This window comes from Schistocerca gregaria, chromosome 2, assembly GCF_023897955.1.
Source record: "Schistocerca gregaria isolate iqSchGreg1 chromosome 2, iqSchGreg1.2, whole genome shotgun sequence".
NCBI lineage: Eukaryota > Metazoa > Arthropoda > Insecta > Orthoptera > Acrididae > Schistocerca > Schistocerca gregaria.
The window spans coordinates 349,491,957-349,519,514 of record NC_064921.1 but is presented as its reverse complement, the minus strand read 5'-3'; the positions used below and the strand labels follow the sequence as shown (position 1 = coordinate 349,519,514).

The following is a 27,558-nucleotide window of genomic DNA, read 5'->3' as shown; positions in this document are numbered from 1 at the left end:
ATAAACTCTTTTATACACATTTTAATGCAGCATCAATTGTAGATCAAAGTAATCGAACTTAATACATCTTATAAATATAGCATCTGGTGAATGATTTACCATTCATTGAGACAATTGTTTAATTTTGGCAGTTTCTTGTCTTCAGCAGTGTTAAGTGCCAGCTGTACACTTGAAAAGACAAACGTGCTTTCTGCTCAGCATCCAGAGTTTGATTCATCTCCCCTACATAGTTATTGAGACTAGAGCAACGCTCTTGTGTAATGTTAGTGCTTGTATGTGATAAATCATTATGCAAGACTTTCAAGTATGTTGCTTGCTTTCCTTCTACATTTTCAGTGAAGATGTCATAAGAGTTTGCATTTGACTCCCACTTCTTCTCAGCGTTTAGCTTCAGTAATAAATTAAGTTCTGAATTGAAATCAGAAGCAATAACCTTAAATTTGAAATTTACATGTTCATTCAGTTGTATTATGTAGTTGGCAAACTGTTTTTCAATGTCCTGTTTCACTTCCGATTTCAGGCAGAGATTTTGGTTGAAGCATGTGTCCGGACATCATTAATCTCAGTTTCTACATTTAAATTTGAAGTGGCACTGCCATTTTGCAGTTACAATCTGAAACACCTGAGTGTGTCTATTAACCGTTCATTGCTCACATGAATGACACTCATCAAATACATGATTTTGTCTACCTGGGGGATTGAGTTCACACCATTTTGAGTACCTTTCCATTAACTCTCCACCTGTTGGCTGCAACTATGATTGGCTTACAGTTACACAGGGTTGCATTGTTTATGAAACATCATTATAGCTTGGAGGACATTGGTCATCCATGTGAGTGCTACTGCTACAATCCAGAACAAAGTAAGTGTATGTTACTTTACTTATTTCCTAGATTCAGTCCAAGTTTCATGTGCACAATTTTAGGCATATTGAAACTAATTACAGTTAACTTGCTTTTTACCTAGAATACTTACCTGTGACAAGTAAATATTATCTACACCTTTCATTTGCGGAATACATGTCAAAGGTAAAAAGAAACTAGCACAGAGGTTAGCAGATTCTTGTGTGACTGGAATGGTTCCATGAGCAGAGTGATGAAGATGCTGACAGTGATACTGCTGACTTAGAGAATGAGAACTGTGTACATGAAATATCATGATTGAGGAACAGAACAAGAAGCGTCAGAAAATGGTGAATAAGAATTGCAGGAATAAATAAATTAAGAGGGCGTATCACTTTTAGGAAAAGTTGGAATGGCTAAATGGAGAAAAAGTAAATATCCTACCAATGTTAGAACAAAGTTTTGTAATATCATTATGCATTTATCTAGAGCAAAAACTGAAGCTCCTACAACAAAGAAATAGATACTGCAAAAGTTATTTTTGGGTGAAAATATATTACTCATTATTGCAACATGTACTAATATTTACATTGATGAAGTTTGTGGTAGCTTTTCTAGGGATAGGAATGCCAAAGAAACAGATGTTGTGGAGATCAGAGAATTCATTGGTTTGTAACATCTGTGTGGATGTATGAGATGATTTAGAATGAGTTTATTGAATTTGGGGGATAAATAAAAGTTCAGTGAACCTGAATCATGCTACTTACGCATGAGTGAAAATAAATTCAGATTGCATATGAGATGCCTATGGTTTGATAGAATGCTTGAAAGAGGTGTTTGCAGAGAGAATGACAAGTTGGCTGCTATCGGAGAGATACTGGAGCTACTTACAAACAATTGTCAAACATATTTTTATCACTAGTGTATACCTTACTATATTTGTTTATGAAATGTATTATATTTAGATTAAAAAACACTCCTAAGATCCTTCATATACACCACTTATTGTGTCCAGATACACTGTTTATGTTGTTATGACATTTGTCTGTCTGACTGTGTCAGGAATTATCATGTGGGTAATGGAGGGTTAAAGAAAATGTCATAATATTTTTCCCATTTGATTTCGCATCTGGAGATGGTTTTTCCTCTATGGATTCAATCATTATGTGAGTTTCAACATCAGGTACTCAACTTCTTGAATACATCTGGTTCTATTTATCAATCTCACACTAGGCAATTCTTCATCAGGTTTTATGTCATCTTTAATAAGAGTGGAATACATAACACAACTGAAAATATAAAATTTCTTCCAATCCATTATTGTGGCTGATACAGCAATCAGTGAGATAAAGATAGTCTTGGTCAACAACAAAGACTACAATATTTTTATCTCAGTTGAAAGGTTCAGTGCAGGTGAAGTCAAATTTAATACTATCAATATCAATATTATCTTCAGTATCAATGGCTGATGTAGAGCCTACTTGTTCACTACTATCAGTCATTCTGTTCTGGAATATTTCAAGAGTGCTTAGCAGTTATAACACCTTTTCGCTTAGCTTCAATTGTGTCTCTCAGTGCATTGACTGCATAAGTACTGCCAGCTGCCATACTGCACTTCTGTCTCATATGACTATCTTCTACTTGTTATTTGTCTTTAACTGTGTGGTAGCGGAAGGTTGTAGTACTCTCACTGTTGGCTTAAAGGACAGACCACCACCTGACAGGATCATTCTCACTGCATTTTTTTAAAACTCCCTGTTATATGTACAATGCTTTCAAAACTCTTTTATCTCCAATGCTTTCTACATCTGTTTTTGTCAGGTTCATCAGCACCTTGGTATCACTTTGCCAGTGGCCTTGTCATAGTGGCAACGCCAGTAAGGTAAGCACTGTCAGGCTTGGCTCACACTTGGGTGAATGACAGTCTGGGTCCGCCAATTGCTGTTGGCAAGCAGGTTGCACTAAGCCCTTTAAGGCCAATTTAGGAGCTACTCAACTGAGAAGTAGTGGTTCTGGTGACTAAACTGACAACAGCCCAGAGAGCGATGTGCTGACCACTTGCCCCTCTATATCTGCATCCAGTGATGGATGTGGGATGAGGAATGCATAGCAGATGGTCAGTACCATTGGATCTTCTTTGCCTGTTTGGATGAAATTGTTATGACACCACTTTGTAATTTAATTTGCCTATTTCTTACTTTGGAACAGTTTTTATCAGAAAGGTGAAATGTAAAAAATACAATGTCTCAAAAAAAGGGAAAAAACTATCATCAGTACCAGATAGTCAAGTTACAGGCAAACACCATCACTCTCTGAGTCCCACCCTCCTGCTTAGTCAAACAAGGTGCTAAGTTTAGTGATGGTACAGCCCATAAAACTCACATGCTTCACTTTCACTATGCAAGTTCTGAACATGTACTCATTCTGCCTGAATGAAACAATAAACCAAGAAAGAGATTAGATGGGCAGCAAATAAACAGAAAACTTGTCTGGTAAAAACAGACTATATTTTTGATGTCCTGTGTCCTCCAATTATGTTGGTAGACTTCAGTGTCCCGTTACAATCAAAGCAATATGTACAACATACCACAATTCAAGGGGCATCATGAGAGCCAATGAAGAGAAAACACCCAGGTTCCACACATTCAGAAATGTCTGCATCAACAGTTCTGCCATGTGGGAATTTATAAATTAAATGCCAGGATACTGACATACTTCATGGCCTACACACAAAAGATTTCCCCATCCTTATCACTTAAACTTACTGTCATCCTCATAAGGTAACCTGTGATAAAACACTGAGAACATCTGGAGCAAGATATTTAACATAGCTCTACTTACCAATACAATGTAGAGCAATGACGCAGAGGAGTGGCATAAGCTATGTTCATTTGATCTAATCATGTCTGAGTCTATAATCATTGTCACCATTCGAAATAAAACTTTTGTTCAGCAAGAAAAATCACTTCCTATGCAACTGTACATATTTCATTTGTCAAAATCAAATAAACTGCTACTTCTGCCTACTGCTACATTGAGATTCATTTGCCAACAGCAATATGATCTGCTCTTGGTCAATCCTCATCACGATCCACCTCAATTCCCTACAACTTCCCCCCCCCACCCCCACCCCCCACCCCCACCCCCTGTGCCATCAAATATGTCTCTTGCCATAACACACATAATTAAAATGTTTTTGCTAGCACAAAGCACAAACTGTGATGAATGTTTATACCCCCTCAGATAACTATTACAACAGTTATAGTATTATATTTCTTATCCAAACACAGTACCTTTACTAATGGACTCTTTCATGTCTCTCCCACCTCACAGGCAAAGATGAAACAATTGCTCTTGGCCCAAAAGGCCTCTTACTGTCTCTTACTTTTTAATTTTCCCAGAAATGTACCAATACACCAATCTCCTACAAGGTCTGAGAAACCACATTAGTCCTTCCTTATAACACATCTTCTGCACAAACTACCATCCCTGCTGTTTTGCTCTGTCATTCCTCTTCTCCCCTTTTGGAACAATGGCAAACATGGCTTCCTCTCACTCCCTTGAATTCTGCAGCTCTGCCATCTTCAAAACTGCTCAAAAATCAAACCACAATTCTGATTTATATGAAAATTGTGTGAATTAATTGGAAATTTTCTACTGTGTATTTCCCAACCTAGTAAAAAGTAATTTACTTTTTTCTTAACTTACACCTCAAAGTAAGATTCAACATATTGCTATTCCTACCTGGAAGAATTCTGTATTGGGATCTTGTGTTTCCAAGTACATGGTGTACCACACACATCCTCATCATATGACCACCTTATGTGTTGAGAGTATTACGGACACATCAGTTTCATTCTTTCCATTTACAACATTTTAAAACTTAACAACTCGATGCTGATCCTTCAAATCTGGAATACTTTCTCCACTGAATTATTCTTTTATCCTTTTTTTTTTTTCAGACATATACATTTTACAAATAGGAATGTTCTCCAAGTTTTTAACAGGTTTAGAGCTGGAACTTTTTTTAGGGCTACTTAAATGTTGCCACTCATCTTCCAAAATATTAACAATACTCCATGCCTCTAGGTCTAGTCCCCATCCCCTTCCTCCCAACAAACTATATAGTGTGGATGCCGTGGGCAGGATCTAATCTGAGTTGCAAGAGCCCACACGTTCCAAGAATAGTTCACTGTCAATGTGTGACCAGTGTGCATAGAAGTATCAAGTATTTCTCAAATCTGTCTCACCAAAATACTGACAACATTCCTCAAACTAGTGATTCTGCCTTCCACAAGCAGTGCACAGGACTGCAACCCTAATAAGACATAACAACCAGATGTGAAACAGCAACACTTGTAAAACAAATGAATGAGAATGTGAGAATGAATTGGAGACCATGGTGTATGAAGGCACATACACACACGCACACACACACACACACACACACACACACACACACACACACACACACACACACACACACACACAATCCTCATCCCCTTCAAAATACTCTCCATTACATCTAATACATTTGTCCCACCAGTACTTCCACTGTGGAAAACATTTTTTGAAGTCATCTTTAGAAATGGCTCACAGCTCCTCCCTGATTTTTCTCTTGACTTCTTGAGTGTTGTCAAATCAGGGTCCTTTCATGCTCCTTTTCATGTGTGGAAATAAGAAAATCTCACACAGAGACAGATCAGGCAAGAGGCAGAAAAACTGTCTAACAGGGAAGGCTGCGTGTGCAGGTGCGTTTTCACGGTGGAAGAACCAGTCTTCTGTCTGCCACAAATCGGGTCTTTCATGATGAACTCTGTTATAGGTCTACAATCCTCTTAAAACTTCCAAATAAAAGGTTTGGTTGATTGTCTGACATGGGGAACAAACTCTGAATGATTCAGGCAGTTTATGGATGTCCAGAACGTGGTTTGTTATCAATCGACATGTTGCCATTTTTAAACAAAGAAAATCACTCGTACACATGAGTTTTGCCAATGGTGTCATCTTGGTTAGTTGTTGTCAACATTAAAAAATGTTTCACAGCATTTTTACTGAATAGAATACAAAATTTCACAGGTACACATTGTTCACTTAAACTTGCCCTCATAAAAGCGAAACAAGAACAAAGCAGCTCTAGCAGAAACAATCACTGCAGGTTAACAGAACAAGCCAGGCTGACACTGCAGGTGGCACTGAAGTGGCAATGAGTTATGCTACACACACCTAGCTGCAGAAATGCGTGCTACACAAGTTCCACTCTCAGAAATTTTCTTTTTTTTCTTTTTTTTTCCTTCTTTTTTTTTCTTTTTTTTTTTTACCCGTCATATCTAAAAGAATCTCTCTGAATTACATAATTCAAGACAATGGCTTATCAGTACAGTGAGATGTTACTTCTGACATTTACCACAGGTTTGGAATTTGAAAAGATGATTATTTTTCTTTGCAACTATAGATATTTTCTTCACCTTGCTCCAAATTCTGTCCATCTGATTTCCAAGAAATTTCCACTACATTGAGATGCAGTTTTAATTTTCTGTTTTTCTGACTGTTTATTTTGATTCATTTGTCCCTGTTTGGCAGTTACTGTGAGGTAATTACAAGTTCCTTAGCCAAGATTTAACCATTCAAACTCACATTATGAAAGAAAAGTAAACAGCTTAGTATGATTTACCATTATTATTGAAATCTTTCCTGTAAATGATTATCAATTTGTTCTTACTTGCAGCAACATACTTACAAGCATATTCATATTAGCAGCAGGTGGCTGTGAGTCTTCAACACCTCGTCTCATGTGCCCACGGGCTACTGCTTGACGAATAGCATTCTGAGCATGAAGAATAAACAGCTTTGTAGTTTTTCCTAATTTTTCCATAAGAACTTGTCTGTCACAAAACACAGACCACTGAAAATTGTATCATATTTTTAGTAAATTGAATGTAAATAATAATAATAATAATGCTAATAATAATAAAACAAGAAAGTAATTTTGCAATATAAAACTTATATAATGTTATTTATAATCTTCTTAACTATTCAAATTATTTTGAATGCTTTATCCGATCTAAAGTAACTAAGTTCTTCTTTTTCATAATAACAAGATAATCTAAGATTCCAAGACTTACCAAGTGGGAAAGCGCCGGTAGACAGGCACAATAAAATAACACAGAAACACACACACAAAATTTTGAGCTTTCGCAACCGGCGGTTGCTTCATCAGGAAAGAGGGAAGGAGAAGGAAAGATGAAAGGATGTGGGTTTTAAGGGAGAGGGTAAGGAGTCATTCCAATACCGGGAGCGGAAAGACTTACCTTAGGGAGAAAAAAGGATAGGTATATACTCGCACACACACACACACACACACACACACACACACACATACACACACACACAAATCCATCCATACATATACAGACACAAGGTGACATAATATGTCTGCTTGTGTCTGTATATGTATGGATGGATTTGTGTGTGTGTGTGTGTGTGTGTGTGTGTGTGCGAATGCAGCACAGTGGTTGCAGCTTAGCTAGCAAATCATATGACTGGTTTCACAGGTAGCCCCGCCTTTGATAGGACAGGTGATGTTAGTGACCGGATTGGAGTAGGTGGTGGTAGGAGGATATATGGGACAGGTCTTGCATCTAGGTCTATTACAGGGGTATGAGCAATGAGGTAAGGCATTGGGATCAAGGGTTGTGTAAGGATGAACGAGTATATTGTGTAGGTTCGGGGGATGGCAGAATACCACGGTAGGAGGGGTGGGAAGGATAGTGGGCAGGACATTTTTCACTTCAGGGCACAACTAGAGGTAATTGAAACCGTGCAGAGAATGTAATTCAGTTGCTCCAGTCCCGGATGGTACTGAGTTATGAGGGGAATGCTCCTTTGTGGCTGGACTGTGGGTATTCGGGATGTGGTGGGAGAGTGGAAAGATAAGGCATGGGAGATTTGTTTTTGTACAATGTTTGGAGGATAATTACAGTCAGTGCAGGCTTCAGTGAGACAGTATATTTTGAGGGGGACTGCTCATCACTGCAGATGCTATGACCACTGGTGGCTAGGCTGTACGGGAGGGACTTCTTGGTATGGAATGGGTGCCAGCTGTCAAAGTGGAGGTATTGCTGTTGGTTAGTAGGTTTGATATGGACAGAGGTTCTGATGTAGCCATCTCTGAGGTGGAGGTCAACATCTAGGAAGGTGGCTTGTTGGGTTGAGTAGGACCAGAGGTTCTGGGATGGGCCTAAGGATTTGAGTAATGACTGGAGATCTTGCTGGATTACTGGAATGGGGTAACTGTAGCATGGTTTGTAGGTATAAGTATCTGACAGCTGACGAAGTCCTTCTGCCACTTTGGTAATGCAGATGTATAATATTTTTCCAGTACCTGTAAAATTTTACCATGACTGAGAAGTGTGGGCTCTGCCATAGGTTTGTGAGTAGTGGCTTATGGTGTGGGTTTTGTTCAAAGTATTTTCATTCGGGGGAATACAGTGAGGAAGCCAGTAGGAATTCAGTAACTGGCAGTTGGCAAGAAAGCAGCTATGAGGAGTAGGTATTCAGACAGTTATACTTTACGTATATGGAGTAGAACTGACCAGCTGTCAGAGTTGAGTGGTGAGGAGCCTCTTTTAGCTGTAGATGTAGGGAACGTGCAGCAGTCCTCTGCAGTTAGGAGGCCTAGATCAGTTGCAAAGTCTAACAGAAAGGAAAATGTTCTGGTGATAGGTAGTTATCATGGTAGAGATGTGGACCAGCAGTTGCAGGAAGAGTTGGGGAGTGAGAACTAGGTCACCAGCATTGTGAAGCCTAGTGCAGGGTTTGCTCAGAGACTGATAGCATAGAGGAGCTATGTAGGAATTTTACAAAGGAGGATTAGGTAGTGATAGTGGATGGAACAGGGAACAGTCTTGACAGAGATGAGGAGTATGATGTAGGTGGTGATCTGGTTAAGATAGCTACTCAAACTGGTGGCATTAATGTCCATTCCATGCACTGTTCCTGCATCATGATCGGCCTCATCTTAATGTGGCTAATAGGCACTTTAACATGGGGGTGGAGATGGCACTAGCAGCAGAGGGCATGGGTCAAGTTTCAGTGATGCCAGTTGAGTCTATCAGTAGACTGGGTTTCACTAGGCACGCATGGGCTGCAGCGCAATAGGTTTGGGAAGAGGAGGCTGGCAAAGCTTAGAGGTGACAGTGTAGTGGGTGGTTGTGGGATAAACTCATGGAAAAATTCCCATAGTAGTTGGTGGCAGAGCTGTACATTTTTTAGACTGAAGTCAGCTGACAGGTATACCTGCTTAAAGGAAGTCCCTCTAACTAAGGACTCACATTCAGAGGACATAATGTTTCCTAGTAGAGAAGGAATTAGAATATTTCATCAAAATATAAGAGGTATCAGAGATAAAGTTAGTGAACTGCTTATAGATGTTGACTCTGAAATTGTTGGTATATCAGAGCACCACTTAAATAATTTGACAATTCAGAGGCTTCCTTTATCAGGGTACAGATTAGCTGGCTGTTTTTCAAGAAGTATCATGGCACTGCATCGAACAGATATTTGAATGTTGTGCAGGGGCAGTTAAATTCAGTGAAACTAAGCTACTCAAGCTACTCAAACTGGTGGCACTAATGTGCATTTCATGCAACTGTTTCAGCATCATGATCAGCCTCATCTTAATACAGCGGTTAGGTGTGTTAACATGGGTCTGGAGAAGGCACGGATGACAGAGGGTGTGGGTCACATTTCAGTGATGCCAGTTGAGTCTACCAGTAGCTCGGGTTTCACTAGGTGCGGTCTGCACCTCAAAGATATGGGAAGGGGAGGCTGGCAAAGATTACAGGTGACCAAATAGTGGGCAATGGTGGGATTACTCATCGAAAAATTCCTGTAGTAGTTGGTGTTAGAGCTACACCTTTTTTAGATTGAAGTCAGCTGATAGGTATACCTTAAAGAAAGTCCCTCTAAGGGCTCATCTTCAGAAGACATCACGTTTCCAAGTAGAGAAGGAAGTACCATATTTCATCAAAATATAAGAGGTTTAGAGATAAAGTTAGTGGACTGCTTATAGATATTGACTCTGAAATTATTGGTGTATCGGACCACAACTTAAATAATTTGACAATGCAGAGGCTTCATTTACCGGGATTCTGGTTAGCTGATGCTTTTCAAGGAGTTCCTTGTGAGATGGGGGATGGCCATGTGTGTAAAAAACAGTATTCCATTTGAGTCCATATCATGGCTCTGCACTAAACAGATAGTTGAATGTTGTGTAGGGGCAGTTGAATTTAGTGAAACTAAACATCTGATTGTTATTCTTTATAGGTGTCCTAACTCTGACTTCAGAGTATTTGTGCTCAAGCTAGAGGGAGGGTCTTGATTTACTTTATAGGAAGTACCAGAAATTATTTATATATGGTGACTTCAATATAAATTTCATACATAATGGTACAAGAAAAAGGATGTTGCTAGATCTTCTAAATTCATATGATCTGATGCAGACTGTGTTTTTCCCAATTATGATGCAGGGGAACAGTAGCACAACCATTGACAGTATTTTTATTCATTCTTCATTACAATATGGGCATTCTGTTAGTAAAAGGGTGAATGGCCTTTCAGACCATGATGCACAAATTTTAACACTAAAAGACTTTTTTACTCAAACAAATGTCACATATATTTACAGATTATTTAGAAAAGGTCAGTGCTGGGGCCACTGCTGTTTCTTATTTATATAAATGATATACCTTCTAGTATTACAGGTGATTCAAAAATATTTCTGTTTGCTGATGACACCAGTTTGGTAGTGAAGGATCTTGTGTGTAATATTGAAACAGTATCAAATAATGTAGTTCATGAAATAAGTTCGTGGCTTGTGGAAAATAATTTGATGCTAAATCACAGTAAGACTCAGTTTTTACGGTTTCTAACTCACAATTCAACAAGAACCAATACTTTGATCAGACAGAATGGGCATATTATAAGCGAGACAGAACAGTTCAAGTTCCTAGGCATTCAGATAGATAGTAAGCTGTTGTGGAAAGCCCATGCCCAGGATCTTGTTCAGAAACTAAATGCTGCTTTATTTACCATTAGAACAGTATCTGAAATAAGTGACACTTCAACAGAAAACGTAGTCTACTTCGCATATTTTCATACGCTTATGTCGTATGGTATTATTTTTTGGGGTAATTCTTCTGATTCAAAAAGGGTATTTTTGGATCAAAAACGGGCTGTTCAAGCTATATGTGGTGTGAGTTCAAGAACCTCTTCTCGACCCCTATTCAATAGTCTGGGAATTCTAACATTACCCTCACAGTATATATTTTCTTTAATGTCGTTTGTTGTTTGCAATATTAGCCTATTCCCAAGAGTTAGCAGCTTTCACTCAGTTAATACTAGGCAGAAATCCAATCTGCATGTGGAATGCACTTCCTTGACTCTTGTGCAGAATTCTGCTGCATCCATTTTCAATAAGCTACCACAAGAACTCAAAAATCTTAGCAGTAGCCCAAACTATTTTAAGTCTAAACTGAAGAGTTTCCTCATGGCTCACTCCTTCTATTCTGTCGAGGAGCTCCTGGAAGAGCTAAAAAATTAAGCAAATTCCAGTGTTACATTGTTGATTTTCTTTATTTAAATTTACAACTTGTCACCTGAATATGTTTTTTTATATTTCATTTTATCTGTTTCTAATATCGTGTTATAATTTCATGTATTGACTTGTTCCATGACTATGGACACTTCTCCTTAATTTGGTCCCACAGAACAATAAATAAATAAAAAGTTCATATAACAACAACAGAGCAGTTTTTAAACTTCATCGATTAACAAGAGTGGCAGGATGTTTATAGTGCGGGTAATATAGATGACAAATATAATGTTTTCCTTAACACATTCCTCAAGTTCTTTGAGAGTTGTTTTCCATTATAACATTCTAAATGGGGTACTAGTAGTAAAAGGTAGCCAGAGTGGCTGACTAGTGGGATAAGGATATCGTGTAGAACAAAGTGGGAATTATAACAAAATGTTAGAAGTAGTCACAATCAAGCTACAGTAGCCACTCACTAACAGTACTGTAAGGTGCTTAAAAATATAATTAGGAAGGCAAAGAGCAGGTAGTATGCAAACAGAATAGCTGATTCACAGGATAAAATTAAAACCATATGGTCAATTGTGATGGAAGTGTCTGGTCAGCAGGACAAGGTCAATGATATAAAGTCAGTTCATAGTAAAAATATTTCCGTTACTGAGATGTCAGATATATGTATGGTACTTAACAATCATTTTCTGAGAATTGCTGGTGAATCAAATAAAAATTTAGTTTCTACAGGGAATCATATAACTCTCTTGGCAAATGTCTTTCTGAAACTGATCTCTGAACTACTCCTCTGAGATACAAACAAGGCGGAGATTGAGGCAATAATTGAATCACTGAAGACTAAGGACTCTTGTGGATATGATGGAGTGCCTAGCAGTTTATTAAAGGACTGTGCTGCACACCGTGTGCCCTCTGCCACACACCGTTGGGTGGCTTGCGGAGTATGAATGTAGGTGTTGATGTAGATGTAGATGTAGATGTTAGCCCTGTACTTAGCCATATTTGTAATTTTTCCTTTAGGATTGGTCAGTTTTCTGAACAGTTAATGTACTCAGTAGTAAAGCCGTTTTATAAAAAGGGAGAATGGGATAATGTAGACAATTTTAGACCTATTTCTATGCCATCAGTGTTTGTTAAATTTATTGAAATGGCCGTGTATGTAAGGATAATTGATCATTTTATATCACACAATTTGCTAACAAATTTACAGGTTGGCTTTAGAAGTCATTTACCAACTGAAAATGCTATATTCTCTTTTCTCTGTAAGGTACTGGATGGGTTAACCAAAGGTTTCAAACATCAGGCATATTTTTCAATTTAACTAAGGCATTTGATTGTGTTGTTCACAAAATATTGCTCCAGAAGTTGGACCATTGTGATGTTGGGTCTGAGTGGGGTAAGGTCAAGTGGAGGGGGGGGGGGGGGGGGTGCCTCTCAGGGATCAGTGTTGGGGCCACTCCTGTTCCTTATTTACATAACTTATATGCCCTCTAGTATTAGGGGTAACTTTAAAATATTTCTGTTTGCTGATGACACTAGCTTGGTAGTGAAGGATGTTGTGTGCAGCATTGGCTTGTTTCAGATAGTGGAGTTCATGACATTAGTTCATGGCTTGTAGAAAATAAACTAATGCTAAATGACAGGAAGACACAATTTTTACAGTTTCTAAAACACAATTCAACGTAACCTGACATTTGAATTTCTCAGAACAGGCATATGATCAGTGAAACTGAACAGTTTAAATTTCTTGGTGTTCAGATAGATAGTAAACTGTCATGGAAAGCTGACATTCAGCATCCTGTTCAAAGACTTAATGCTGCCATTTTTACTATTCAAACAGTATTTGCAGTGAGAGATCATTCAGCATGAAAATTAGTCTACTTTGCTTATTTTCATTTGCTTATTTCATATTGTATTATATTTTGGGGTAACTCTTCCCATTCTAAAAGGATATTTTTGGCTCAGAAATGGGTGGTTCAGGCAATAAATGGCATAAGTTCACGAACCTCTTGCAGACCCCTATTCACAGGTCTGGGTATTTTGACATTGGCCTCTCAAGATACATATTCCTAACTGTAGTTTCTTGTTAACAACATTAGCTTTTTCATAAGAATAAGCAGCTTTCTTTCAGTTAATACTCGGCAGAAATCAAACCTGCATTTGGATTGGACTTCCTTAGGTCTTGTGCAGAAAGGTGTTAAGTATATAGCTGCATCCATTTCCAATACGTTACCACTGGAATTCAAAAATCTTAGCAGTAATCCATGCACTTTCAAATGCAAAATGAAGAGTTTCCTCATGGGTCACTCCTTCTATTCTGTCGAAGAGTTCCTTGAAAAATTGGGCTGATTCTTGTTGTATTGTTGATTGAATTTAGTTAAACTTATGGCTTGACTTTTTCAGGTTCATATACATTTTATTTTTATCTCTTATTGCTTTTATGTTGTACTATCATGTACTGACACGTTCCATGACCTTGGAGATTTGCTCCTCAATTTGGTCCTACAGAACTTGACATGAAAATAAATATAAATAAATAGAGTAGATGAGGTCATCCTGACTAGATCCATCAGTGAAAATTGAGAAATCATTGTTGCCAGCATGTTACGAAAAATGATGTTATAAATTAAATTTGCAGTAGCTTCCTCCTTGTGTTCCAGAAAACAGAAAATTACACTGGGCCTTCTGGGAGTTCAGGATAAGAGCAGGCTCCAATGCTTGTCAAGAACTGGAACATAGTCAACATTAAGTACCACAAGGCCTGTTATACGCATCTTCCAAATTACATTTTCACTTGTGAAAATCTTATTTCCATCCTTGTGCCCTATATCAGGTGCAATACCAGTTACTGTAAATCAGAGACATTTGTATATGCCTGATTCTACATGAGGATTTCCCACCAGATGGACAATGCTGGCTCACTGGCTCATTAAAATTTGTACAGAAGTTCATAAGGTGTTAGTTCCTTAGGCTGCTGTAGACAGATGGCAGATAACATTCATGAGCTTCAAAATGTAGGCTTTACTGCTAAACCTGTTTCCATAATCCAACTGAAACCACGAGAAATCCTTGTAAAACTGGAGCAGACTGCTAATTGATCTTTCATATATTCATTCATTCATTGTGTTCTGAAGATCTCAACAAGGAACAGAACTTTCACAGCCATAGAATAACTCAAGGTACTGTCATAACCAAACACGCACCTATAATGAAGTTTGAGGGTAAGTGACCTTAACTACTCTTTCATGCTCAAAATTGTGGCCCTCATCATCAATGCTGAGAGACTTGATATACGTAATGAATGATGTAAATCCGTACATACCACATTCTCTCCTGAGAAATTCAGGCCCATATGTATGTTCTATTCCCAGAACCTTTTTAAAGCCAGTTGACACTGATGAGTTGCTGTTCTAGGATTGCGGGTAAACATTTAGTGAAACTGTCCACAGTTAAGAAGCACCATAATGGCCTCCCTCTATGAGACAGGAAATTCACTTGTTTCCTACATTTAATTCAATAGTAGTGTTTTTTTTTGTTTTTTTTTTTTTCCAAGTGCATTACAGGGTGTAATTTACGCTATTGTAGCTACGTGCAGTGCTACAAGCCACAGAAAATTCTGAATACAGATGCCATTTGTTGAAGGGGCAATTGAAAAAGTTAATTTCTGTGGTAAATGTAGTCCTCAAAGACCCTCTTAGTGTTATCTTTGTGGTGAATCAGGGCTGAACCCTCACTGTCAGCACTGGTTGCTTCTATGAAATAGTCTGTGATTATCTGGTGTAGATCTCCTGGGTTGGTCTTTCAGTAAACATGGCAAATGTAACAGGGCACTTAACACTTTGCCCAGAATGGCTCAATGTGGACATAGTGAAGTGACCGATGATATTCAGTAATTCAGCCTACTATCTCTTCTTGCTCTCATTCATAATTTGACTGTATCTACCATTACTAGAAGAAAGACTATCAGGTTCTCTGCAGAGACAGTGTGCCTTCCCCTCGTTACAAAGTGACACACTCCACCAGTAGTAGAGTCTCTCAAGATGGCTTCAAAGCTTTGGAATGGATGCAACAGTGGATCATATTTGTGATATCAAAAGGTGCATATGCAGCCAACAGCAATCAGCTAGTCTTGCTGTTAGCCATTTCAGCAGCTTTGTTTCATCTACTGCTCACTCTGATAGGTGCTTTCATATCAGGAAATATTCAATGAAGGACAAATCATCAACATCTTTGAGTCTCAGCAGTATCTTAAGGGCTGGAGAGGATACTGAGACATGAATGGCAGAAAATTACTCTGTAGAGACGATCTGTTGCCTGTTCAAGAGGCATAGTTCTTCTGTACATATGATGCTTATAACAGCTCAATCCTTGGGAAAAATAAATTACTGCAAAGCAGTACAGGAGGGGGATCTCTACGATGAGAGTGTTGATAGCATTGTTGTCTATAGTTTTATTAGGGCGCAGCTAAGGGAAGTATATTGTTGTACAGTATGGCACGTGCACCGTTGCAGCAACTGCTTATAATTGAAGAAAAGACATTTTTAATTGTTTGCATCAAAGTTTTTATTTTTTTTATTGGCACATCCACACAGTTCACAGACCTACTTATGGAGGCCACCTAGGATGGCCCCCTGGCACACAACAAAGATTCCAAGACTTACCAAGCGGGAAAGCGCCGGTAGATAGGCACAATGAATAAAACATACACACAGAATTTCGAGCTTTCGCAACTGGTGGCTGCTTCGTCAGGAAAGAGGGAAGGAAAAGGAAAGATGAAAGGATGTGGGTTTTAAGGGAGAGGGTAAGGAGTCATTCCAATCCCGGGAGAGGAAAGACTTACCTTAGGGGGGGAAAAAGGTTAGGTGTATACTCGCGCGCACACACACACACACACACACACACACACACACGCATAGAATTTTCTACAAAGCACATGAACAGAGGATGATGTTGCTCTAAGCTTTTTTCTCTTGCATTTGTTTGACAACAAATATGGCATCCACTGTACCTCTGCTCAGGCGAAAGCCACACTGGGTCTCCGATAGCACTTTTTCTGCAAGGTGCATTAGGCGGTTGTTGAGTATGTGAGCCAGGACTTTCCCTGCTGCTGAGAGAAGAGAGATTCACCTGTGAGAACTGCAGTCAGAAATGTCACCTTTGACTTTGTGAATCTTGAAAATGTAGGCATCTTTCCAATCTTGTGGGATTATTTTGCATTCCAAAATCTTTGAACTTAGGACAAACAGTGGGTTTTTCATGTCTGGTCCACCATATTTATAAAGTTCTGATTGTAAGTTGTCTAATCCTGCTGATTTGTTATTTTTCAACTTAATCAATGCTGAAATGAGTTCACTGAACGAAGGGAAATCTGCAAGTTGTTCATCATCAGCCTTCAAGTGATTCTATGTATGGAATATCATTCATCTGATGGTTGTGATTAATAACGTCATCAAAATGTTCTGCCCACCTAGCAAGGATATCACTCTGTTGCATCAGCCAACAGGTTTTATCTTTGCCATAAGCAGGTGCTATCTTCCTTGATTCTGGACCAAAGATAGTTTTCAGGCACTTGAAGAATCTGCCTGTTTGGTTTGTGTCAGCGTATGATTGCATTTCATTGGCTTTATTCAGCCACCATTTGACTTTGAGAGCGCGTACCTTCAGTTTCAGGTTGTAGTGTGCTACTTTACACTTGTCAAGACAATGACTGCGAAGAGATGCTCTGAAACCATTAACAAGATTTTTGATCTGTGGATCATGAATCTGCAAACCAATCTCAGTTCTTCTTCTGAGGTTTTCCTAAGACTTCCATGGCACATTTGCGCAGTTTGGTAGCATATATATTCCAGTGCTCATCTACAGAGGCAGATTCGGGTATCAAAAGCCCATCAGAACAGAATGCATCATCCAGTTTTGCTTTATAGTCTGATCATGGATCAAGACTTTGCAGGATAATTTTGATAGTATTTTGTGTGATGCTCAGCATGGTGTTTTCAAAGTTGTGTTTAATTTGGACCTCACAAGTCGATGGTCTGTCCAACCCTCAGCACCTCTCATAGAACATGTGATCAGTACTTCACCAATCTTTTTTCCATATGATCACATAATCTAGAAGGTGCCAGTGCTTCGATCTTGGGTACATCCACATTGTTTTATATTTATCGTGTATCCAAATATATGTAGATTCACACTCTGATAAGTCACCGAGGAAATGATTGCAAACATGTGCTTGGCCTTTTCTTTACCCTATATTACTGTCATTCAGTCAGTGTGTGGAGTACTATGCACAACCTGTATAGTACATATTGCTCTATAAACTACTATTTTCCATAAATCATGTTTGTTCTTGGTATAGAAGACTTGGCAACCAGTGAGGGTTATGTTTTCCCTGCGTGTTAGTGTCAGTGCTAAGCCACCCAACAAACATCTCAATGGAAGAAATACTTCAGTGTATCATTGCCCAGCAGCAAGCTTTCACGGAACAACAGCAGACACTCGCCATCGCTCTATCAGGTATCCTCTGCATGTTCGCAGCAGGCTTCTCTCCCTTCAGTGCAACAATCACTCTTTTCTTCCTATGATGCATCTGCTCAAGATTAGGACTCCTACAAGACATTGTAACACTAACATTTCCAGGTTTTTCACGTGGGTGATGCAAACCTGTGTGGAGCTTTCTTTCTTTCCTGGCTTTTGCCATGCATAATTATCAGTTGATGTGCCCACTTGCACTTTTGCAAGACCTGATCAGCTTATCATTTGATGAAATGCACAAACTTCTTTCTTCTATGTGTGTAGAATTTTATCATTGTCAGAAATGCCCAAACCAACCTTACAAAGCCTTGGCTGCAGAATTTCACGAGTTGAGCCATCATTGTAAATTTGTCATAAGTACCCATCACGATTCCTACTTTGATCACATGATGTGTGATGTTATTATTCATCTGGCTCTGGATAGGGAAGTCAGCAAAAAAGTACTTCAATATGAGAATCCAGTGCTTATGGATGTACTTAACATAGCACAGTCATTTTAAATGTCACAGGATGCAGGTGATCAAATTGCTGCATAGGGAGAGATATCGGAAGTTACTCAGTCAGCCCTGCATAGGCACACTGGAAGTGTTCAGGATGACAGGAAAGCCATTGCAGCAGCACAAGCTTAGACTCAGTGTCGCATGGGGTAGCATCAGCTACAGCCACAGCAGCAATAGGCCTCACCACAACAGCGACTACATACACCCCCCCTCCCTCCCCTTTCCTTCTTGTCTCTATTATTTCTGCCAACACGAACACGTTGGTTGCATGCTGTAAGTGTTGAGCTGTTTGCAACATGTGTTGAAAGAAAGGCCACATTGCACCAGTGTGTAACTTTTTGTAAATGTGGTTGACACAGTAGTATCAGTGGACATAAACTGTATCTCGACAGTAACTGTCTTCCTGAACAATTGTTTATTGACTTCTGTGTGTTTAATAAACTGCTAAAAATAAAAGTGGATACAGGATCTGCATTGACTTTATGTTTGCTGAGAGAGAAATACTTTACTGTTGTATTAGTTAATGCTTTCATTGACTTTATATAGCAGAACTCTGTACTGATAACAAGAATATTATGAGTGCCTACGTTAGTCCAAGACAACTCTCAAGTTAGGCTTTCAGTCAAAATTCATTAAGAAAATGTTTAGAAATTGTACTGCTCAGATTCTGTGCAGTTATGAAAATGAAACAATTTCAATCATTGCAGGTCATGTGCCTCTTGCATGGTTATTTGAAATTCATATCTGCCATCTAATAATGGTGACTGCAGCTCATCAGTAATGATGCTCGAACAACTAAAAATGCTAAACGCTGCAAAATCTTGATGAATTTGGCATGGAAGGGTATTTACAATATATTGAAATATTTAACAGATTTGCACGCACACACACACACACTCACACACACACACACACACACACACACACACACACGCTCAATTACTCAAACAGTTGGACCATTAACATTGAAAGCAAACAGAAGAGACAATGAAATCAGTGCACATTACATCTCTATTGACATATATATTCTTCGATTATTACATTAATTACAAAAAATAATTTTTTATAGATAAAATACATATTACATTTTCAACACGCAATGACTCTTTATGTTTTGTGAATGTTCATTAGAACAATATTTATGTAATGAGTCGTGCTTGGGCAGCTCAAGAAAAGCAAAGGTCCAGAGTTTGAGTCTCGGTGTGGCATACAGTTTTAATCTGCCAGGAAGTATCATGTTAAATGGCATTTATAACATACAATGTTAGTTTTGTTTACAATCATGTCCATAGTGAAATTCGAGGTACTGTTTATGTATTACTTCATACCACAATTTGTAATGTTGTTGTTGTTGTGGTCTCCAGTCCTGAGACTGGTTTGATGCAGCTCTCCATGCTACTCTGTCCTGTGCAAGCTTCTTCATCTCCCAGTACCTACTGCAACCTACATCCTTCTGTGTCTGTTTGGTGTATTCATCTCTTGGTCTCCCTCTATGATTTTTACCCTCCACGCTGCCCTCCAATACCAAATTGATGATCCATTGATGCCTCAGAACATGTCCTACCAACCGATCCCTTCTTCTAGTCAAGTTTTGCCACAAACTTCTTCCTAATCCTATTCAGTGCTTCCTCATTAGTTATGTGATCTACCCATCTAATCTTCAGCATTTTTCTGTAGCACCACATTTCAAAAGCTTCTATTCTCTTCTTGTCCAAACTATTTATCATCCATGTTTCACTTCCATACATGGCTACACTCCATACAAATACTTTCAGAAACGACTTCCTGACACTTAAATCTATACTCAATGTTAACAAATTTCTCTTCTTCAGAAATGCTTTCCTTGCCATTGACAGTCTACATGTTATATCCTCTCTACTTTGACCATCATCAGTTATTTATGTTCCCCAAATAGCAAAACTTGTTTACTACTTTCAATGTCTCATTTACTAATCTAATTCCCTCAGCATCACCAGACTTAATTCGACTACAGTCCATTATCCTCGTTTTGCTTTTGTTGATGTTCATATTATACCCTCCTTTCAAGACACTGTCCATTCTGTTCAGCTGCTCTTCCAAGTCCATTGCTGTCTCTGACAGAATTACAATGTCATCGATGAACCTCAAAGTTTTTTTTTTTTTCTTCTCCATGGATTTTAATACCTACTACAATTTTTCATTTGTTTCCTTCACTGCTTGCTCAATATAGAGATTGAATAACACCAGGGAGAGGCTACAACCCTGTCTCACTCCCATCTCAACCACTGCTTCCCTTTGATGTCCCTTGATTCTTATAACTGCCATCTGGTTTCTGTACAAATTGTAAATAGCCTTTCGCTCCCTGTACTTTACCCCTGCCACCTTCAGAATTTGAAAGAGAGTATTCCAGTCAACATTGTCAAAAGCTTTCTCTAAGCCTCCAAATGCTAGAAACATAGGTTTGCCTTTCCTTAATCTAGCTTCTAAGATAAGTTGTAGGGTCAGTATTGCCTCACATATTCTGATATTTCTATGGAATCCAAACTGATCCTCTCTGAGGTCGGCTACTACTAGTTTTTCCATTTGTCTGAAAAAGAATTTGCGTTAGTCTTTTGCAGCCGTGACTTATTAAACTGATAGTTCGGTAATTTTCACATCTGTCAACACCTGCTTTCTTTGGGATTGGAATTATTATATTCTTCTTGAAGTCTGAGGGTATTTTGCCTGTCTCAAACATCTTGTTCACCAGATGGTAGAGTTTTGTCAGGACTGGCTCTCCTAAGGCTTTCAGTAGTTCTAATGGAATGTTGTCTACTCCCGGGGCCTTGTTTCGACTCATGTCTTTCAGTGCTCTGTCAAACTCTTCACGCAGTATCATATCTCCCATTTCATCTTCATCTACATCCTCTTCCATTTCCATAATATTGTCCTTAAGTACATCGCCCTTGTATAGACCCTCTGTATACTCCTTCCATCATTCTGCTTTTCCTTCTTTGCTTAGAACTGGGTTTCCATCTGAGCTCTTGATATTCATACAAGTGGTTCTCTTTTTTCCAAAGGTCTCTTTAATTTTCCTGTAGGCAGTATCTATCTTACCACTAGTGAGATAAATCTCTACATCCTTATATTTGTCCTCTGGCCATCCCTGCTTAGCCATCTTGCACTTCCTGTTGATCTCATTTTTGAGACGTTTGTATTCCTTTTTGCCTGCTTCATTTACTGCATTTTTATATTTTCTCCTTTCATCAATTGAATTCAATATTTCTTCTGTTACCTAAGGATTTCTACGAACCCTCGTTTTTTTACCTACTTGATCCTCTGCTGCCTTCACTACTTCATCCTTCAAAGCTACCCATTCTTCTTCATCTGTATTTCTTTCCCCCATTCTATCAACTGTTCCCTTATGCTCTCCCTGAAAATCTGTACAACCTCTGGTTCTTTTAGTTTATCCTGGTCCCATCTACTAAATTACCACCTTTTAGTAGTTTCTTCAGTTTTAATCAACAGTTCATAACCAACAGATTGTGGTGTGAGTCCACATCTGCCCCTGGAAATGTCTTACAATTCAAAACCTGGTTCCTAAATCTCTGCCTTACCATTATACAATCTGTCTGAAACCTGTCAGTATCTCCAGGCTTCTTCCATGTATACAGCCTTCTTTTATGATTCTTGAACCAAGTGTTAGCTATGATTAAGTTATGCTCTGTGCAAAATTCTACCAAGCGGCTTCCTCTTTCATTTCTTAGGCCCAATCCATATTCACCTACCACGTTTCCTTCTCTCCCTTTTCCTACTGACGAATTACAGTCACCTACAACTATTAAATTTTCGTCTCCCTTCACTATCTGAATGATTTCTTTTATTTCATCATACATTTCTTCAATTTCTTCGTCATCTGCAGAGCTAGTTGGCATATCAACTTGTACTACTGTCATAGGTGTGGGCTTTGTATCTATCTTGGCCACAATAATGCGTTCACTATGCTGTTTGTAGTAGCTTACCCGCATTCCTATTTTCCTATTCATTATTAAACCTACTCCTGCATTACCCTATTTGATATTGTATTTAGTCACCTGACCAGAAGTCTTGTTCCTCCTGCCACCGAACTTCACTAATTCCCACTACATCTAACTTCAACCTATCCATTTCACTTTTTAAATTTTCTAACCTACCTATGGTTACCTGCTATTGTTAAGTGTGGAGCCTGTTCAGTAGAGATTTGTCACTTCATTTTGTGTGACCACTCTTGTTACACTTAATGTAACCAGTTCATCACAGAGTTGCGTCTACCACTTGATTATGAACAGCCATGGTTATGTCACTAATAAGCAATTGTGAGTGTATATTTATTGGTGACGAATCACTGATACACACCATGCTAGTAACATTCATTGTAGTGACTCTTTGTGCATATTGTGCTAAGCATCCATCCCACATGCAAAGTTCAAATAGTTGCTCGCATACAACTATTATCCACCCTAACAGCATCGATTGTGGTATCTCATGTTTTGGCCTCTGTCCATACACTTAGGTTGTATCAGTTTTAAAGTTAGTTCACATTTTTTGGTGTCCACACTTCATACACAAATGTTACTGCATCTTCTCTTAACATTTTCACTATAAATCTCTGTGCTCATAGTAATGGTTTGTGTCCAACAAAATATTAAATATCACACATTTTTGTTCTTTCATTGTTTAACAGCATGTTTAGCATTCCTTAATAATATGTATTCACATTTTCAGTTGTACTTGTGTACAGATTGTCTTCATAATATACAATGTTAGTTTTGTTTAACATCATGTCCATAGTGAAATTTGAGTTACTGTTTATGTATTACTTCATATCACATCGCAACCAACGGTTGCTTCATCAGGAAAGAGGGAAGGAGAGGGAAAGATGAAAGGATGTGGCTTTTAAGGGAGAGGGTAAGGAGTCATTCCAATCCCGGGAGCGGAAAGACTTACCTTAGGGGGAAAAAAGGACAGGTATACACTTGCACACACACACACACATATCCATCTGCACATATACAGACACAAGCAGACAGTTGTAAAGGCAAAGAGTTTGGGCAGAGATGTCAGTCGAGGCGGAAGTACAGAGGCAAAGATGTTGTTGAAAGACGGGTGAGGTATGAGCAGCAGCAACTTGAAATTAGCAGAGGTTGAGACCTGGTGGATAACGAGAAGAGAGGACATACTGAAGGGCAAGTTCCCATCTCCGGAGTTCTGACAGGTTGGTGTTAGTGGGAAGTATGCAGATAACCCAGACGATGTAACACTGTGCGAAGATGTGCTGGCCGCACCAAGGCATGGGACAGGTTTTACACTGGGGGCGGTTACAAGGGAAGGAGCCAAAGGGTAGGGAAGGTGGTTTGGGGATTTCATAGGGATGAACCAAGAGGTTACGAAGGTTACGTGGATGGTGGAAAGACACTCTTGGTCAAGTGGGGAGGATTTCATTAAGGATGGATCTCATTTCAGGGCAGGATTTGAGGAAGTCATATCCCTGCTGGAGAGCCACATTCAGAATCTGATCCAGTCCCTGAAAGTATCCTGTCACAAGTGGGGCACTTTTGGAATTCTTCTGTGGGAGGTCCTGGGTTTGGGGGGATGAGGAAGTGGCTCTGGTTATTTGCTTCTGTACCAGGTCGGGAGGGTAGTTAAGGGGTGTGAAAGCTGTTTTCAGGTTCTTGGTGAAATGGTTCAGGGTTTCAGGACTGGAGCAGATTCGTTTGCCATGAAGACCTAGGCTGTAGGGAAGCGACCGTTTGATATGGAGTGGGTGGCAGCTGTCATAATGGAGGTACTGTTGGTTGTTGGTGGGTTTGATGTGGACGGATGTGTGAAGCTGGCCATTGGACAGATGGAGGTCAATGTCAAGGAAAATGGCATGGGATCTGGAGTAGGACCAGGTGAATCTGATGGAATCAAAGGAGTTGAGGTTGGAGAGGAAATTCTGGAGTTCTTCTTCACTGCAAGTCCAGATCGTGAAGATGTCATCAATAAATCTGTACCAAACTTTGGGTTGGCAGGCCTGGGTAACCAAGAAGGCTTCCTCTAAGTGACCCATAAATAGGTTGGCATACGAGGGGGCCATAAAGGTACCCACGGCTGTTCCCTTTAATTGCTGGTATGTCTGGCCTTCAAAAGTGAAGAAGGAAGGTAATGAGGAAAGAGGTTTTAGGTAGGGTGGCAGGTGATCGGCATGAAAGGAAGTGCTCCATCGCAGCGAGGCCCTGGACGTGTGGGATATTTGTGTATGAGGAAGTGTCATCAGTGGTTACAAGGATGGTTTCCGGGGGTAACAGATTGGGTAAGGATTCCAGGCATTCGAGAAAGTGGTTGGTGTCTTTGATGAAGGATGGGAGACTGCATGTAATGGGTTGAAGGTGTTGATCTATGTAAGCAGAGATACGTTCTGTGGGGCTTGGTAACAAGCCGCAAGGGCTGTGGCTGATCACATTGGACATAACTTGTAAGCAGACTGTCCTCACTGATGGAAGCTCGAAGACAGCCATCTACAAGATCAGTAGGTAACTGGAAAACTCAGATGAGTGTTAGGTTACAGTCAAGAGTCTCCGAGGGCATAAGGTGGTGCATAAATAACAAACAAATAGTCTTCATGATGTTGCAAGGAAATATTCTAGATAGGGCACGTAGTGATGGTGACAGTGGATGTAGCTGTGGCACTAGAAGGTGTGGGCAGTGAAAAGAAAGGTATGACTGATTCGTCACATGCAGCACTTTCACTGCTAGGAACACTGTCACTAACATTGCCCTGATGAGGAGGGAGGAAGTGTGAGGTGGGAGTGCCTACTGAATGCTCACCAGGAATCAAGTTACTTGTTGTGGCTACACTTGGGATGAGCTCTGAGTCCTCATCATCTGAGATGTGGCTCGAAGAATCCACATCAGTTTAACCCATTGTAGGGAGACAGTTTGTGGTTTGCCATTTAGCATGATCATCATTGTATTTTCTGATCAACAAGAACCTGGTGAGGCCTTGAATATGGTGGAATTAGGGCCAAATGGACAATGTCATTTTGCAACATAGTAAAGTCAGAGCTTGTACGGTCTTTGTGGAGAAAAATTTGTGGGCATGTGTGTGCCCGAGGCTGTGGTATGCACATCCACCAGATATGACAGCAAACTTGCTTGACTAGAGATGGCAGTACCTTGTTGGCAGTAGTATTAGAGTCTTCAACAAATTCAGCAGGTAGTATGACTTGGCAAAGATTCGAACTGGCAGCCCAGATCCATGGTGATAGATGAAGGGCAGAAAAAACGGGAGAGCCAGCAGGTAATGAATGCTCAAGCCACAGTATCTGCCAAGATATCTTTCAAATGGACTGCCTCTACCCACCTCGTCGTTCAATCAATGACTAACAGAATGTAGCAGTGGCCATTAGGGGAGGGGAGGGGGCTGATGAAGTCCATATGTACATGTTTAAAATGTCCCTTCAGAATCTCAAAGTGTCCAAGAGGCAGTTGAGCATGCTGACCAACTTTAACACACTGGCACAATACGCATGCTCGCACCCACTCACAGCATCTTTCTTAATCACCAGCCGTACAAAATGTTCAGTGACAAGCCAAAGCATCACTCTGATGACCAGATGTAGTGAAGAAAAGAGGGTCTGGCAAAGGGGAAGAGGTGCCTGTGGCTGTTGTATGTTTGTCGACACATCACCAAGGATCGGTTGCATTACACCAGGGAAAGAGCATGGTAAGACGTGAATGGAGGTGAAGTTGTTTGTAGTTAGTGACTGCACCTCAGGATCTTAGTTTTAGTTGTATGAGTTCTATCACATTGAAGAGGCTTGTAGTAGTAGTACGAATGCATGACATATAGTCTGCTACAATGTTATCTGCACCTTTGATAAAACTGATTACTGTCATATGTTGACTGAGGAGGTCCATATGCCAAAAGCGACATGGAGGGAGATCACTGGTAGGGTTATGTAGTGCATTGACAAGGGAATGATGGTCCATGTAAATAGTGACTTCATGTGCCTTGATATTCTCTCAAAAATAGCATAGGACTTCATAGGTGGCAGGAAGTTCCCTATCAAAGAAGGATTACTTACACTGAGAAGCAGACAGTTTTTTGGAAAAGAAGTGCAGTGGCTCAGAGGTCTTTCCTACTGATCACAGTATCACTAGCAACAGTAGTGGTTGAAATTGTGCTATTGGTGCTGGGATGAGCTACCATGACTGCATTAGCTAGAGCCATTTCACATGGTTAAAAGCTTGAGTCATGACTTTGTGATTGCCTGTGGTATGCTTTCCTTGTAAGACGTCAGTAGGGGGCACCTGAAGAGAGGTGGCATGAGGAATGTGGTGCCTGAAGAAATATATCATGTGCAAGAAGTGCCAGAGATCGCGAAAAGTGATGGATGGTGGTAAGATCATAACGTGAGCAACACATTAAGGTATGGGACATTTGCCTTTAGAGTTCATGGTGTGGCCTAGGAAATTAATTTCTGTCAGATACAGCTGATTTGTCATCATTTATCTCTGTGCTATTATGTGAGGGTATGCAGATTACATGGGGAAGGTGCAGCTCACATTCTTCAGCAGAGATGGAAAAAATTAAAATATCATCTAGATACGCATAGAAAGAAATCAAAGAAATAGAGAGCACACAAAACTTTGCTATGTCTGAACTGCATTTTTGCCTCCATAAGGCATAAAAATATATTTGAGCAAGCCACAGGGAGTTATAATGGCAGTTTTGGGAGTGTCACCTTTGTATATGCCTTATGACAATTAATGACACTGAAGTGCCAAGCACCATGTAACTGGAGTGCAAAATCTTGTGTGTGGGGGATGGGGTGATTGTCTAAAATGGTGTGAGCATTGAGCCTACAGTAATCCGCACAAAGTCTGAAAGTTGACTCCTTTTTGGGGATGAGATGAATAGATGATGACCAACTGCTGCCAGAAGAATGTACAATCCCTAAGCTTAACAGTTCTTAAATGCACTCTTTGGCAGTGCCAAGTTTCTTAGCCAAAGAGTGGCACACTTTTGCATGGACAGGATGTCCTTCAGTGGCATGTAGCGTGCTGCAAGTACCGTTTGTAATAAAGATTTCCCTCAATG

General features: G+C 39.7%; 1 protein-coding gene across 1 annotated transcript in view; it reads right to left on the bottom strand.

The window, feature by feature from the left end:
• The window catches only part of LOC126336151 (venom allergen 5-like), a 364,266-nt gene that overhangs the window by 284,985 nt on the left and 51,723 nt on the right, over window positions 1-27,558 (bottom strand). Inside the window, exon 3 of the mRNA XM_049999644.1 lies at window positions 6,583-6,747. Within this exon, the coding sequence (XP_049855601.1) occupies window positions 6,583-6,747 (165 nt within the window). The remainder of the gene's footprint in view (window positions 1-6,582; window positions 6,748-27,558) is intronic.